The sequence below is a fragment of the Osmerus eperlanus genome, chromosome 5 (genome assembly GCF_963692335.1).
Source record: "Osmerus eperlanus chromosome 5, fOsmEpe2.1, whole genome shotgun sequence".
Lineage (NCBI taxonomy): Eukaryota > Metazoa > Chordata > Actinopteri > Osmeriformes > Osmeridae > Osmerus > Osmerus eperlanus.
Window position 1 is genome coordinate 22,184,012 of NC_085022.1, and position 16,967 is coordinate 22,200,978.

The 16,967-nt window shown below is 45.4% G+C and overlaps 1 protein-coding gene across 4 annotated transcripts; it reads left to right on the forward strand.

Annotated features, from left to right (window-relative positions):
• The first annotated feature begins 3,935 nt into the window (after positions 1 to 3,935).
• On the forward strand, positions 3,936 to 16,593 carry nap1l4a (nucleosome assembly protein 1-like 4a). Of its 4 annotated transcripts, none has more exons than XM_062462705.1 (15): positions 3,936 to 4,073; positions 5,115 to 5,196; positions 5,526 to 5,598; positions 5,719 to 5,863; positions 6,519 to 6,605; positions 7,396 to 7,527; positions 7,744 to 7,815; positions 8,005 to 8,144; positions 8,311 to 8,456; positions 9,684 to 9,703; positions 9,831 to 9,950; positions 10,115 to 10,150; positions 13,605 to 13,659; positions 14,008 to 14,044; positions 14,643 to 16,593. In XM_062462705.1, exons 2-15 carry the CDS (start codon positions 5,169 to 5,171, stop codon positions 14,779 to 14,781), a joined length of 1,230 nt encoding a protein of 409 aa, XP_062318689.1. In that variant the 5' UTR covers positions 3,936 to 4,073; positions 5,115 to 5,168; the 3' UTR covers positions 14,782 to 16,593. The 4 variants fall into 4 exon arrangements, with proteins under 4 accessions (XP_062318689.1, XP_062318691.1, XP_062318692.1 ...); XM_062462706.1 differs by lacking the exon at positions 3,936 to 4,073 and adding an exon at positions 4,128 to 4,167; XM_062462707.1 differs by lacking the exon at positions 14,008 to 14,044 and having other exon boundaries at positions 13,605 to 13,655.
• The last annotated feature ends 374 nt before the right edge of the window (positions 16,594 to 16,967 follow it).

The following is a 16,967-nucleotide window of genomic DNA, read 5'->3' on the forward strand; positions in this document are numbered from 1 at the left end:
TGAATGATGGCCCTGCTGCCCATTACCTTTCCGTTAGGAAGGGAGGATCCTAATGGATGGCTGTAAATGCACAGGCAGGTGCCTCTTGGAACCCAGCCCTGACTGCATTGCTTTATCAATACTGCCATCTGGGAGTTTGACCACTTCATTCACAAAACCAATTCCCCAGTTGGATTGGGCTGGGCGGCTTCATGTTCACTACAAACAGAGAGAGAGGTGTTGTTGTGCATGTGCGTGTGTGTGCCATTGCTTTTATAAAAACAGCATTGCCACGATGCAAAATAGAAATATGAAGACGGAGAAGATGTTTTGTGTGCACATGAATTTGGAGAATGGTGGGGCATGGGTGGGGGCAGGGGTGGGAGGTGTGGGGGAAGGGTGGGTGCATGGGTGGGGGCAGGTGTGGAGAGGGGTGGGGCATGGGGGCATGGGTGGGGTGGGGCATGGGTGGGGTGGGGAGGGCTGGGGCATGGGTGGGGGCAGGGGTGGGGTGGGGGAAGCATGGGGGCATGGGTGGGGTGGGGAGGGGTGGGGGCAAGGGTGGGGTGGGGGAAGCATGGGGGCATGGGTGGGGTGGGGAGGGGTGGGGGTGCTGCCTGATATCACATCCCCAAGTCAGAGGAGCCAGTGGAAAACTAGGAACTTTGTGACTCCTAACCCTTCTGTCCTCTCCTAACCCTTCTGTCCTCTCCTAACCCTTCTGTCCTCTCCTAACCCTTCTGTCCTCTCCTAGCCCTTCTGTCCTCTCCTAGCCCTTCTGTCCTCTCCTAGCCCTTCTGCCCTCTCCTAGCCCTTCTGCCCTCTCCTAGCCCTTCTGTCCTCTCCTAGCCCTTCTGTCCTCTCCTAGCCCTTCTGCCCTCTCCTAGCCGCAGAGCTCGGGGAACTGCTGGGAATCCTCTTGTTTCATGAAGCAGACAGCAGGGCGATCTGTCTTTATCTCTCATCAACACATGGATGGGGCAAACAGAGCACACAAACACACACACACAAACACACACCACACACACCACACACACCACACACACAAACACACACACACACACACACACACACACAAACACACACCACACACACACACCACACACACACACACCACACACACCACACACACACCACACACACACACCACACACACACCACACACACCACACACACACCACACACACACCACACACACACCACACACACCACACACACACCACACACACCGGGTGAGGCCTGTCGGCCACGGCAGGAGCTGTTTCATACGTTGCAGGTGTCTTCGCTTGTCCAGCTGGTAAGATACCGCATCACAAAGACTCTGATGCTGCTTTAAAAGGATGGGATGTATTGTGTGTGTTTGCTGCGACACCATAGCTGGACAATCGTCACATTGTGTAATAAAACATAAAAAATGCACAGTAATGCACATTTTTATATATTGGGTTTATTTGTCTGTAATGATGAAAATGTTTAGCACTTATCTATGCAGTCGTAGATTAAATGTATTTGTGTTCCATTCAGATGAAACCACCCAAACATTACACACAGTATTATCAAAAGCAACAATTACAGTTGTCATCCAGACTCATGCTCAGCCCAAATGCTACACAATCACATTTGATTCTCTCTGAGAGTGCAGACCCTGCTGGTAAATGTCACACTATGACAGGCACAAGCCTGGACGCCACAGTTGTGCCCCACAGGCTCCTGGTACTGTCACATCCTGTTGGGGGGTAGAGGTAGTGGACGACAGCTGAAGGAGCGCAGGCTAGTCTGCATGACATTCAGCCTTTCTTTTAACCTGGGAAACTCTGCCCTCTCCGCCCTCAGTACAAAAAAAAAAAATAGAAGAAAAAAAATGTTTATTTCTGGTTAACCACTCACATGCATGTGCAAGGTGCATTCAGTTGATAACATTTTGATACTGAATTACCCCAATGGGCTTCCAATATGTTTGTTGCAGCTGCATTCATGGCCAATGCAAGATATGAGGCTTTCTGAAGAATAGATGCTTTCAGTCAGCTGTAACAGAAACAGACTCATTCATCTAGGCCTCATTCAATAAAGAGTACACTAGGAACACCTGCTGGGGAAGATCATTGAGCGCAGCCAATTAACATGGGGTGGTTGTGGCTCAGGAGGTAGAGCGGATCATCCTCCGACCGCAGGGATGGTGGTTGGATCCCTGGGTCCGCCTGTCATGTGTCCCTGACCGGGACACTAAACCCCAGGCTGCTCCTGATGGGCAGGCTAGTGCTAGCCTTGGCAGACACAAAACTGTAAAGAGCTTTGAGTACCATTAAGGTAGAAAATGTACTGATAGTTTAGGCCTTGATGCGGCCTCAGGTGTATCGCACTTTTCTTGTCGTTTTACTGAGTATTTTCTTTTCTTTACACTGGGGACAAAACAACAATTATTGCTGTCAATAAAGTTTAAGTGCTTCAAGGTGACCTGCAAGACAAGCTATATCTAATCAAAGATGGCATTTCCAAACATCTCTGGGGCACAAAATCTCCATAATCTACCATTGCTTGGCTGCCATTAAACACTAACGTCACCTGACTGACTGAGTAAATGATAGCTCCTGTCTCTTCAGCACCGTAGCAACTTCCTGTCAAAATCACACAGTGATAAAAACACTGTTGATCCCCTGACGTCTTCACTCTTCCTCGCTCCTGCCTCGCTCCTGCCTCGCTCCTGTTTCAGGTCCTGTCTCGCTCCTGCCTCGCTCTTGTTTCATCTCCCCATTCAGTGTAATGACGAGGTGACGTTTTGAAGCACAAAGAGGACCTTTTATTATTTGATGGTGCGCCAGAGCAGAAACTGACACAATGATGGTGTGCAGCAGGATGAATAGCTGTGCTGTCATCCTGCCCTGCTGATCTCATGAGCTTGGGTTCTTTAACATGCTACGAATGGTATGTGGTAGGGATCGTTTCATGCCTGCTATTTTTATTTAAACAAGAATTAGGCAACATAAAATCCATGTGATGCTGTCTCTGTTTTTTCAACCCATCAATGAGAGGCCCTCTGACTTGATAAGTGCTCTCTCGGTTTAGTGGCGTCAATGAAGTGAATGATGAAATGATGCCCTCTTGTGGTATGGGATCCACAATGAGCTGAAGGTAGGCTTGAGCCAAACCCTCTTTTTTTAGTTAAATCCCTATGGTTAATACACACTTATGGCAAAACTGCTATTGATTCTGATGAATATTTAAATGTTCATATTTAATATTTGGTGTAAAATACCTGCTCTTTTAGAAGAAAAAAAATATTTTCAAGTTGTAGTGGTCATTTAATTTGCTAAGTACTTTTTGTACATTTGCCTGTTATTATATGCTTTCTTTCATTGAAAGTAGTTGAATCTTAGTTTGATCACAATAAATATTTTCGAAAAAAGGTTTCGAAGAAAATGTTTCTGAAAAAAGTTTAGATTTTTTTTTTTGTAAGGTTGAAGGAATATTTCTGACAAAAAAAGTATTAAAAAAACAAAATGCATCATTGATGAGTACTTGATTAGCACTCTACTATACTCTATTGTACTCTGCTGTGTTTGTATCTACTCTGTTTTATAGGTTGAAAATATATTTTCGAAATAATATTTTTTCTTAATGTTTCGAAAAAAATGTTTCCAAAGGTTGAAAACAAATAATTCCCCCAAAAGTATCCCATTATTCTTTATTATATTAAAAAAATATTTTCGAAAAAAAAGGTACGTTATGCATGAGATTGAGGGAGTTAGCGATGTCGGGTTGACAGCATCACGTCCTTTAAAAGAAGAGAATAGTGAAAAAAGCTCAAGTTTAATCACAGAATAGGTGTGGTCAAGTTATCTGAGAGGAATTGACAGGAACAGAAATACAGGATTTGCGTTGAGTGACTGAACTGGGGACACTCACTTGAGGATGTGCCTAAATTGAAAACATAAAATATTTTCCGAGGCTAGGGGTGTGACCTCTCCCTCCAGACCTTTTTCTGCGCGCAGTGACAGCTATCTGTCCAATCAGCATTGTGGATGCTACAGAGCGCTTTGCTGTCTTGTTGCGGTCTGAGACGCGTCAACACTGGAAAGCCGCTCAGTCAGTCTGAGGTAAGGGGGTGCTAGTTAAATCCACCAAATCATAACTATTTGCTTAAGTATATTCTGAGATCGAGGAACATTATTCTCTTTCAAGATTGAGGAGGTATTTTATTTCACAGATTGGGATTTTGACATGGCTAACTACTTAACTATTGTCTCACTCAACCACCACTGTACTTGTTAGCTAACGGCAGCACCGTGGTTAGCCTTAGTTGGCTAGTTAGCCTGTACGCTAGCTAGCTAGCTAGCTAGCTAACGTGCTTCAGCTTTCTCCGCGTGGCTTGCTGACATGGGGGCATTGAACTAAACTAGATTGCAGGGACAGGCGGGTAGGGGTGTCATCACGCACCATTATCATTAGCTTTGTATTGCTAGATAAGTTCCTGAAATGTTTTTCTTTTCTTGATGTACTAGTGTTAGCCAGCTAGCTAGGTAACTAAAAACATTTGGCACCGTGACAGTCATTAGCTAGGACTGGCTGTAACGGTCGTTTTATCTAGCTTACTAGTAGCTGGCTAGCTAGATACTAAGATAGCTAGCTGTTTAGTATAATGCTGTGGTACCGTCTATAGGCTAGTTGTTTTTGTTGAAAGAATAATTGGAGTTACGATAGCTAGCTAGTTAGCAGACTGCAGCAAAACGTCGCTGAGCTAAAATGGTCCATATTGTTTTTAAGCGTTATTCTTCAGTGTACTGGGAAATGTGGCCTAGCTAATGACAATGTATTGCGAGTAGTTCGAGCTAACAAGCTAAGTCCTGTATGTAGGTAGCTAGCATGGCTGTAATGCGTCATTGGCCTGCGCTCCATTGGTTCAGCTCATGTTGATTTCACAATACCTTGCTAACGCTTGGTTTGCTTTGTGAACTTCATATTCTGCTACTTTAACAGGCCCATCATAGACAGTTTTCTGCATTTAATTAACCACACCGACGTTTCCATAACGTACGTTAGGCTTTGAAACGTGTTTTAATCTAACGTTACTTATAATTGCAGTTAGCATGTTAAACATATTCCACATGTTCTTAGTTAACCAGTTATGTGGTTCAAAGGTGTGATAATTACTCCGGGGCTTCACTGATAGAGAGGAAGGAGCTGTCACTGAAATGGAGGCCAACAAATCGGAAGGCAGAGGTAGGTTCATCTAAGATTTACCTGTAGGGCAATTTGGGCATACCTTGGGAATGAGGTGTTCGTGCGTCATGAAACTTGCAGGAGGGTTACATAGCCGCCACAGAACACATGACACTGTACCAGTTAATGAAACAGTGCCTTCCTGAAAAGTGGAAGGGCTTTATTTGAGGCTGGGGATGGAGATGTGATAAGTGTGCTTTTGAAAGACAAATGTGGGTGTAACCTTGGAAACGGTTACTGTTAAAGGAACAGTTCACCCCAACATAAGAACAAATATATATATACTAGATTTTGGGGTGAACTGTCCCTTTTAAACTTTTTATTGACAGGTAAAGGAGACCAGGCAACACAGAGCCCAAGTGTACAGTTGGACAGACCAGAAAACCTCCACAACATGCAGAGGTGAGGATTCTACACCTGGCCAGATCAGAAACAAGGCATAACATGACGTAGCTTCAGATTAGACTAGATGTAGGCTTAAACACATCCCATAACCTAAATGTGATTGTCTCACACCAACAGCCTGCTGCCCAAGGCCGTGAAGCGGCGAGTCCATGCCCTGAAGAGGCTGCAGGTGCAGTGTGCTCATATAGAGGCCAAGTTCTATGAGGAAGTGCACGAACTGGAGAGGAAGTATGCTGCCCTCTACCAGCCCCTGTTTGACAAGGTGCAGTACACTGGTATAATGTAATGATGTTTAACAAGGAACGGTTTAATACAATTATAGTAATATAATAATGTTAATTATAATTAGTTTGAAAAGGTAAGCTTGAACTATTTTATATTTGTATTATTTATATAAAAGTGGTGTATTTGCAAGGACCCAAAAGCACATGAGCCTGTAATGGACAAACTGTGCTACCTGTGGGGCTGTCCCCTCTACCTCTGCACTACGCAGCTGGTGCTCCCTCGTCCTGGTTCAGGGCTGGACACTGCCTCAGTGCTAGACTAGTACCAGCACAACGAGTGGCCAACTGTTGCTCGGTCAGTACAGGCTATTTCCAGAGCAGGATACACCACTCCGCTGCAACTGGCACCACTAATCCAGCCACACCTGTCTGTGTGTGTGTGTGTCTGTCTGTGTGCGTGTCTGTATCTGTCTGTGTGCATGTGTCTGTCTGTGTGTGTCTGTCTGTGTGCGAGTGTGTGTCTGTGTGCGGGCATGTGCTTGCACCAGTGTCATAGGGTGGGTATTTTAGTAGGGACGTTAAAAATGATAGTACTATGCAAATGCCTAGAAATACAAATACAGTATGTGCTGATGTGATTTTCTTCTCTCTCTGTCTGTCTGTCTGTGTGTGTGTGTGTGTGTGTGTGCGCAGAGGCGAGATGTTGTGAAGGGAGCGGTGGAACCCACAGAGGAAGAGTGCGAGTGGCACAGCGAAAGAGAGGAAGAGGAGGAGCTAGCGGTGAGTAGAGCTCCTTGATTGGCTCATCCTTACATGGCTAACTTCCTGTAACCTGGTGTAGACAGTGGGGTCATGTTTGTTAAAGCAGTGGCCTTCCTTCAATTTTTGGAAAATCACACTTGTGATACAAGATGATTTGATATCAACCTTAGAGATGCAAGATTGAACATTGAATTGAATCTCTAGCTAGTTTATTGTCATATAAACAGGCTTGTATGTATAGCCTACACAGACTAGTGACATTCTTATTTGCAAACAGGCTCTTGTTTATAATAAACACACAAACAGCATGTGTTGTTGCCCATGGGCAGGCCCAAACGGAATACGCGGGCGCAGAATTCCGACGAAAGCCCGCACATTTTCAAGTAGAACGCATTGGTCTGAGGCAAAATGTAAATAAACTTTTTAACTCGTATTACGTCTCTGTTATTAAAACGTTAGCCAAAAATGCTAAGAATTTAAAAGACTTGTCGACCAAAATGACAGCAAGAGACATGGCCAGGGAGTTTCCAGGAGATCTTTATGAGGATGGATCAATACTTTTTTGCAAAGTCTGTCAACATTCAATCGACCATATTCGCTGTCAAACTTGTGGAACATCTTCGGTTGCTCCGACATAAGAACAGGAAGGCTAGCAAGCTAATTCCACAGATTTTCAGTCTGAATAATGGCAGAAAATGTGAAAAAAAAATCTGCGTATTACATTTGGGTCTGCTCATGGGTAACAACGCTGAAAAATAGTTTGTAGGCTGTTGAAGTTGAAGGCGTACTAACCACCGTCCACCTCTAGGAGGAGCTGAAGAAGAAAGCTGCAGTCGAGGAGAAAAAGGAGGAAGCCACCCCAGAGGAAGACGCCAAGGGCATCCCTGAGTTCTGGCTCACCATCTTTAAGGGTGTTGACATGCTCAGCGACCTGTTACAGGTGAAGGGTTGCACTCGCAGTACCTAGCTCACACCACAGCTAAACAGAACTCTCTTTTCAAAGTATACAAAGACTCAGACACAGTCAAGTCTGAACATGCTCGTGGATGAGCCAAAGGCCAAAGCACACAAGCTTGCAAAACACTGAGACAAATTAGCAGCCACACCCTTGTTCTCAGACGGAGTCCCATGTTATTAAAGCTTCTCTCTCCACCAGGAGCACGATGAGCCCATCCTGAAGCATTTGCAAGACATCCAGGTGAAGTTCTCTGAGCCTGGCCAGCCCATGGTTAGTATCCCGGCAACGCTAACCGCCTTCCGCATTCAAACTCAAACCCATTCTGTCCGTGGCAGTGTAACTGTTCAGGATGCTTTCCTTCCAATTGGCCTTCAGTAGAAGGAGCACCTGAGCGAAAGGACTGGTGTCTGCTGGGTAATGTAGTATCCTAACCCCTTGTTGTTATTCCCCCTCATGCAGAGCTTCACACTAGAGTTTTACTTCGAGCCCAACGGCTTCTTCAACAATGCCGTTCTCACCAAGTTGTACAAGATGAAGTCGGAACCGGACGCAACGGACCCCTTCTCCTTCGAGGGCCCAGAGATCGTCGACTGTGAAGGGTAAGGGCGAGGACACGGTCAATACAGGACAAGTTACTATCATGACAACAACTTGGGTTAGAAAGTCATAAACTCCCTCGATGGAAACCATAAGTATGTGTGTCTTGCAGGTGTCAGATAGACTGGCACAAGGGCAAGGACGTGATGGTGTATGTGTGTCTTGCAGGTGTCAGATAGACTGGCACAAGGGCAAGGACGTGACTGTGAAGACCATCAAGAAGAAGCAGAAGCACAAGGGCCGTGGTACAGTACGCACCGTCACCAAGCAGGTCCCTAACGACTCCTTCTTCAACTTCTTCAACCCCATCAAAGGTCTGACCCCCCCCCACACACACACACACACCTACATACACACTCACATCCTAAACTGGTCACACACACACACGGATAACTTTCCAGACTAGGTCATCATGTACCAGCTGCCCAGCCTGCTAAATATCCCAAGTCTAGCTTTGAACCCCAAACCCGTAAGCCTTAGTAAACAGGAGCAGGTAGTGTTGTGCTCCTGTCACCAGGTGGCGCCAGGCTCCATGCTGTTGCCAGCACTGTCCAGGCCGCTGCTGCCCACATGGTTACCCCCCCCCCCCCCCCCCCCCCCTTATGTAGGCAGACATGTTTGACTCCTAGGACTTACTGCCTGCCTCCATGATCTGTTTTTAAATGAAAACCAGAAGAACATTGCATTTCTGGCGGTATGCATCGAAACATTCTCTTATAGTTATATAATTTAGAGCTGTCTATCGGTGTGCCACTGTTCTCCTGACCAGGTCAACTATGGAAACAGTGTTTACATGCTGTGAAGGAAGCAGTTTACATCCACAGTATCTCAATCTACATAGACAAACCTTACGTCACTCTAACAAGCTGGATTTAGTTATATATATATATATATCAATATGCCTAAATTGGTAGGTGGGGGGTTTGAGTCACACCAAACTTTCCCTCATACATGTCTGAACCAATCCTGAGGCTGGATTTCAAACACCTGATTGGCTGAGAGTCTGCATCCTCCTAGCTGTACTTGGCATTCAATGGTGGATATAAATAGCTCTCCAGGCAGGTATGAGTTCAGGTGTGTGGCCCCAGGGTAGGGTTCCTGTTCCACCAGCCTGCCTCAATCCGAAGGCAGAAATTCTCCCAGAGTCAGGCCCTGACCTCACCGTGGCTCCTCCCCCTCACTGGCAGGTGCTGTCTTTGTGAGGACCTTGACCATATAATGTCGTCTGAAGGCACAATGTGACAATATCTAACTTCCGAGCTTGGCGACAGTGTTTTCCCTGGCTGCTGTGGTTCCTCTGCTGATGTCAGTTTCCTAACACAGTGTAGCTCGTGACCCGGAGGAAAAGGTGACCTCACAGTCAGGGTGGGGCTCAAGTCTTTTTTTCCATGTGAAAAGTGACATGATGGTGATGTCAGTCTGAGGTCGTGGAGAAGCAACATCTATAGATCATAAGACTCCCAACATGTTGCTTTATTTGTGTTATGGTTAAAAAAAACAGCTCTGTTGAATACAATCTATATTTCTCTTTTGTCTTGCAGTGTCACCAGATGGAGAGATGGTGAGGGATTGATTATTTCCTATCCAGAAATACACTCCTCCACCTTTTGTTTATGTGGACTGTATGTGCATCACAAAGTGTGTGTATGATGTATGTGGGAATCATGGATTGTGTGTGTTATCTCCAGGACGAGGACTCAGAGTTCAACCTAGCTACAGACTTTGAGATTGGACATTTCTTCCGTGAGAGAATAGTGCCCAGAGCTGTGCTCTACTTTACTGGAGAGGCCCTGGAGGACGATGAGAGCGTGAGTCACACACACACACACACACATCAGATGTTTGTATAGCTCTTTTTACAAGCAGTGTCACGGAGGGCTTCACACACGCCCATAGAACTGCCCCTCCTAGCAACCTAAACCCTCAAGATCCACTACAGTCTCTGACTCATGGATACCTTCTCTGACTGCAGTTTGAAGAGGAGGAGCTAGAAGAGGGGGATGAAGAGGTAGGCTGTGTGTGTGTGTGTGTGTGTCTCACCCTGGTGTGTGTCTCACCCTGGTGTGTGTCTCACCCTGGTCTGTGTGTGTGTGTGTGTGTGTGTGTGTGTGTGTCTCACCCTGGTCTGTGTGTGTGTGTGTCTCACCCTGGTGTGTGTCTCACCCTGGTCTGTGTGTGTGTGTGTCTCCCTGGTCTGTGTGTGTGTCTCACCCTGGTCTCTGTGTGTGTGTGTGTGTCTCACCCTGGTCTCTGTGTGTGTGTGTGTGTCTCACCCTGGTCTGTGTGTGTGTGTGTGTCTCACCCTGGTGTGTGTCTCACCCTGGTCTGTGTGTGTGTGTGTGTCACCCTGGTCTGTGTGTGTGTGTCTCACCCTGGTCTCTGTGTGTGTGTGTGTGTCTCACCCTGGTCTCTGTGTGTGTGTGTGTGTGTGTCTCACCCTGGTCTGTGTGTGTGTGTGTCTCACCCTGGTGTGTGTCTCACCCTGGTCTGTGTGTGTGTGTGTGTCACCCTGGTCTGTGTGTGTGTCTCACCCTGGTCTCTGTGTGTGTGTGTGTGTCTCACCCTGGTCTCTGTGTGTGTGTGTCTCACCCTGGTGTGTGTCTCACCCTGGTCTGTGTGTGTGTGTGTGTCACCCTGGTCTGTGTGTGTGTCTCACCCTGGTCTCTGTGTGTGTGTGTGTGTGTCTCACCCTGGGGCCCGTTCTCTGTACGTCGCTTATTACATTCGAGATCAAATGACACCCCCAATTGACATAATCTTGCTTATCATGATCTGGCTAATTCGGTTCTTCGAACACACTTGTTGTTTATGATTAGTATAGCTGGATTGAGTTATACGTTGGTCTAAAAGGGGGTATGTATCAATAGTAGAAACCTTGATCATCAACGCTGCTATTGGCTGCTCACATAAGTCTATGGCTGCTCACCGTGGCCAAAATGAGCGCCCTGTTTTTTCCGCAACAGAGCAACAGCTTGCTCGAAGGTTACTCCGAATTTTATCAGAACGCCAGGGAGCACCTCAAAGTCTGCAAAATCCAAGAAAGAGGGCAGGCAAAAAGTAGCAGACCAAATTAAATGTAGAGTGACGCGTTTTATCGCTTATTGGGTGTGCTTTGCCTTCGGCAAGGGCACAACCTTTGTTCTCTCACATATATATTATTATTTTTATTATTCTTTTTGCCCCCCTAAAACTCAGTCAATATTTGGCCTACATAGACAACCTAGGTGTCAAAAGTTTCGTCTTGGTAGCGATTGAGTTGCTTCTATTGGGATTTACGTTCCGTTGCATGGTTTAAGTGGAAATTAAGTTTTTGTGGTGAAAAGTGAAGCTAACGGTGGCTAACTTGCTAGCCACAGTCAATGACGCTACTTACGTCACTAACGTCACGAAAACTCGCTTGACTACCTCTAGCAGAACATTAGTTTAGCAGCTCGTTAACTTCTGGGAGATAGCTAAGCTAACTGCTTTACTGCAAGGCAGCTGCAGAAACGCCACAAGCAAAGAGGCCAGGGTGATAACTATTTACTAATTTCACTTTGTGATATGACACACAATTGTGACGTGTAATGTACAATATAAGCTGATTTTATTAAGGAAGTACATCTACTTTCGGAAACAGTAGTCTACTATGTCACTGAAGTATTAGCATCATGACATTAGCCTCTGTTGCCCGGGCAACACATACTACAGTGGTCTATGATGCATCTGTTTTCAATCGTTAAAATAAACATTCCTCACAAATACATTTTCGTTGTAGGATTTATTATGACATTACAAGTAAACGATTTGTGGGTGAAATTATTACCTGTGGTTTCAAACCAGTGTTGCTCACTGAAACGCTGTAGCCTACGCGAGACACTACAAAAACATTACAGTACACAGCTGTAGGAAGTCAAACGGCGACAGAACATGTTCGGCACTCCCCTTACTTAAATCAAAAATCTATCTAACTACTAACCTTAACTTCATTGCCACAGCCTCAACTTTGTCAATCTGTTCATGAAAATAATTAATTTCAGCCTAAACCGTACAACGGAAAGTTAAATCAAATTCAACCAACGCAATCGCTACCAAGACGAACACAGCAGTAGTCTAGTACTGTACCGTAGTAGTACAATTTACCGGGGCAGCTTCTCCACACAGGGCTATATCGCACTTGGCGTTGTTACTGACAATGATCGCTACCAGTGAGCTTTTTATGAAAGCGATTTTCCACTAAATAAATGTCAAGCTTATTTACGTTTTTGGGGGCATACTTTCAGTTAGCAGATGGTACTGTTTGAATCGCGATTCCATCTTCTACTGCCGGTAACGTCGTACAATAATCTTCAAAGGGGGTTCTTTATTTATGAATGAATGCAATATGAGTAGGCTAAATTCCTTAAAATATCACGAGAAGGGAAAAACTTAAAAGGACGTTTAAGTCATAGAGATTAGGTCAATTTTTACACCGGTCTGCCAAATTTATTCGTTTTGATTCAACGATGTGAGGCTGCCTCTTCCAGGTGAAATGAGAAGACATCTATTTCATTCTACACTTAACTCGTATTTTGAGTTGTAAATGAGCAGCAAAAAAAAGATGCTTTTAAATCTGTAATTTTTATAAATAATAAGTAGGCCCTATGCATTTTTATATAAAATATACAGAAATATCAAAAAAAAATGTTATTAAAAAACGGACCCCTGTGCAACCGTTACAGTTAGTCAGTCTAGTTACAGTAAGCTAGGCCTATGTTTTTTTCGCTTATTACAGTAAGCTAGGCCTTTTTTTTTTTTTTTTTTCATACTTTCATATTTTCATTTATCATCTTTAATGTCATATGATGTGGTTTCAACAAATGTATTATGTAAATGACACCCTCATAAAAAAACAATAGGCTATCCTCTCAAAAAGTATAGGCTAGCATATCGCGCTGTGCTTAAGGAGCCTATCTATCACGCAATGAGCAATTAATTCGGTTTCATGTTAAATTCTGCTAATTATTCTTGCACCTTCTGCAACAGGTTCCTGTTGTAAAAACGGACAAGACATGTCTGTGACAGACTTCCTGTATCACCTCTGCTTGTAAAGCCTCAATCTAATCGTGTTTACATAAAACACGGGGGGGGGGGGGTTGTGTGTGTGTCTCACCCTGGTCTATCTGTGTGTGTCTCACCCTGGTCTATCTGTGTGTGTCTCACCCTGGTCTATGTGTGTGTGTTTCACCCTGGTCTATGTGTGTGTGTTTCACCCTGGTCTATGTGTGTGTGTCTCACCCTGGTCTCTGTGTGTGTCTCCCCTGGTCTCTGTGTGTGTCTCACCCTGGTCTATGTGTGTGTGTGTCTCACCCTGGTCTCTGTGTGTGTCCCCTGGTCTCTGTGTGTGTCTCCCCTGGTCTCTGTGTGTGTCTCACCCTGGTCTATGTGTGTGTCTCACCCTGGTCTATGTGTGTGTGTGTCTCACCCTGGTCTCTGTGTTTCAGGAACAGGATGATGACGGTGACGATGATGAAGAGGGAGACTTTGACCCCAAGGTCAGTTTGTGTCACCCTGTTTGTCACCTGAGCTCCTACACCTGTTTACATTCTTCTCCCCACTGACCGCCATCCCCCCCACCCCCCCACCCCAGTCTCCTGCAGCTTTCCCTGTAGTTAACAGTCCTGCTAGACTGTGGCTTATTCAGTAGCTGCTGCATGTCTATACATGCATGTTCTGCCATGTATAGAAAAGACCGGCTTCTCTTCATGTATGAGCTAGGAAACCTGGTCTTGTCTATACGCCCCTACGTACTCTCTGAATAAGCCTGTGGTTGGATCCTGACCTTTTAAACCTGTTGTTTTTTTGTTTGTTTTGTCTCTCCCTCCCTCCCTAAATCTCCAATTTCAGGCATAATCAATCATTCTCACCCCCATGCATTTTGTAGGTAAGGGAGATATAAGGATGGCAACTCATCATCATGCCTGCTCGCTCTTTCATTTCTACTGTCTTGGTTTCTTTCTGTCTCCATCCTCATCCCTCCTCCCTCTCCCAGTAGCACCCGGGCGTTCTCTGCCTTACAGTCTCACCCAGCATCCCGGTCAGGAAACTAGATCTGTCTCACCACACTTCTCTTCCTTTTAGCTCTATCCTTCCTTCTCCACATAACATCCCAAGTGTCTTAACATTACTCCCGTTACCTCACGTCCCAGACCACAAACCCAGGCTCGCTTTTCCTCTCTCGCTCTCGCGCTCGCTCTCTCTTGCGCTCTCTCTCGCTCTCTCTCTCTCTCTCTCTCTCTGGGTCTCTCTCTCTCTCTCTCTGGGTCTCTCTCTCTCTCTCTTGGTCTCTTTCTCTCTCTCTCCTCTTGTCCATCATTGTGTTGTTTCTGCCTTCTACTGGCTCCCACTAGCTTTCAATGAGCTGCTCTTCAGTTTATTCCTCTCTGATTCCCCCCATGTATCAGCTCTGGTTTACCCTCTCTCTCCCCTCTCACCTGTCTCCCTCTCTCCCCCCCTCCTCTCTCTCTCCTTTACCCTGACAGAAAGAGGAGCCCCAGCCAACCGAGTGCAAACAGCAGTAACCGTGGTGACCATGGGAGCTTGGCGGGGCCCAGCCGTCCGTCAAATCACTACTCATCCAATCAGCACCTCACCCCCCCTGCAGGCTCCCTCCCCTTATGAACTCTCACACAAAACGCAATATAACACAACCAAACAGTTGAGAGAGATTGTTTTAAAATAATTTCATGCATGACCTTTTGTCGTCTAGCCCTGCCCCCTTGTTTAGGCTTCTCTCATGCTCAAGATGAGGTCACCTGGGCTGAATTCACCATGGCAACGCAGTCTGCTTTACAGTAGGCAACAACTGCCAAGAGCCTCAGAATATCCTGGGAAATTCAAAAAATAATCGCAAGTGGTATGGATCCCAACATTAGTTTTCATGGATAAATCAGTTACTCAGGGTTTTTTAATGCCAAGATAAGTGTTAGTCTGCCAGGAAGCTGCTGATCTAGCTTGACCTGATATCACTGGGGTTGCAAATACGTTCTTTTTTTTTTTTTCTTTTTTTTCTTCCGTTATGGTATGTTTAAGAGACACAATGTATACTGAATTTGATGTCCTTTTTTAAATGTTCATTGTCATGTCATTGGACTATTTATTCTGGTCTCATGCAGCTGTACAGGTGGTCCATTGTGGGAAATAATTTTGTCCCGCCCACTCTGGTGAAGGCCCATGCTCATTGGCTGAGCAAACTCCGATACTATTAAGGCTTTGCAGATTAACAAAATGTGTGTACTGCCAAACTGTATTTTTTTAATATATGAACTGGTTTCAGGCACTCTCTTTTTCAGTTTGACTGCTTAGACTGTGCCCAGTTTTGTCTGGCTTAACATGAACTAATCACAAATTAAACTAACTGCCTCCTCGGGCCACACTTTAGAGCATTTAGGTCACAAGAAGGTGGAATGGGACCCTGGTGAGCAGATCTGCCAATATTTTAGCCACCCTCAACCATCACCCTCAACCATCAACCCTTTGGCTCCGCCCACTCCACACCATCTTAGGTCTAACGTTCCTGGACAGGCACTGCAACAGCCAATCAGTGACCAAAGTGAAAGTGGCTTACTCATTGCGTACACCTGGCTTGTCCAACCAGATCTCTAGAGGTGTATAAAGGGTGGGGCTTACAAGTTATCCCAGGACAGGTCCTGCCCATCCCCATAATCAGCCAATCAGATCGGTTGAATTTGGCTCCATTTCAAACCTCTTACGTTAACCCATTATTCAACATTCACAATGAATCACCACCTCAGGCCAAAGCTCTGGGAACAGGAATGCTCTTCCTTCTCTGATCAACAGAAAGCATGTTGCTGAACAAGGCTGTAGCCAATCATATCAAAGCAGGGGTTTTCCCCAGGAAGGGAGCGTAACTTTCTATAGACCTTTCTGTTCATTAACAACTTGTCAGTGTTGTAGAGTAAGGAGAGGGTTGGAAACCACAGCTGTGTGGCAGCTTGTCAGCACATCCAACAGGGCCCCAAATATCCTAATTACTATTACTGATTGTTTTACTGGCCCTCTCTTTTAACAAACTAATAACTAAAGGAAAGGGGGGGGGGGGGTAATGTTACGAATTTCTGAATTTATATATCCATCCACAGAATGTGTCTCCGATATCAAAGCTTGTGGTAACAATTTTCCTCTTATGTACTGTCTGGTGTCACCAACTTGTGTGCTGGTCGGTACGGTGGTCCTCATCTGTCCACAGGTGGTCAAGGATACCCCCCCACCTCTTATTTTTAAAGAAAGTTGTAGGTCTCGTTGGACAGATCTCTCCAAGCCACGGTCATGACTCCTTCATGCCCCCATATTGAACCGTGTGCTAGCAATGGCCTTACCAGGTTCTTCATGATTTGTTACTTGCGCAATATTCTTTTCAATTTGTACAGAATTAGTTAAGATATTCTATTAAAGTTGTGCGACATAAAACTTGCTGTTCGTTTGTTGTGTGTTAAATTGTGAACTGTTCGATGTGAATGTGTGGTTTGTGTCACAGAAACATTAGTTGGATAAAATAGTGTGTGTGCGTTTGCTGTTTTGAACTACTCCTGGGAGAAGATCAATGATTTAACTGATGGACTGGGAAGCTCAGACACTGCAGGTGACGGCACAGTCCTGAAGCCAAACGTTCGCCCCTTCCTTCACGTTAGGTCGAGCTACAGTAGCGCCGCACAGAGGGAGAGGCAGGAAGTTCCAGAAGAATCTCCTCTGGACCAGGATGGGCAGCAGAGAGCGTTCAGGGCCAGAAGACACAGCTCTGTGTGTTGACATCACAGGAGAGGAATCTGCCTCGACGGTCCTAAACA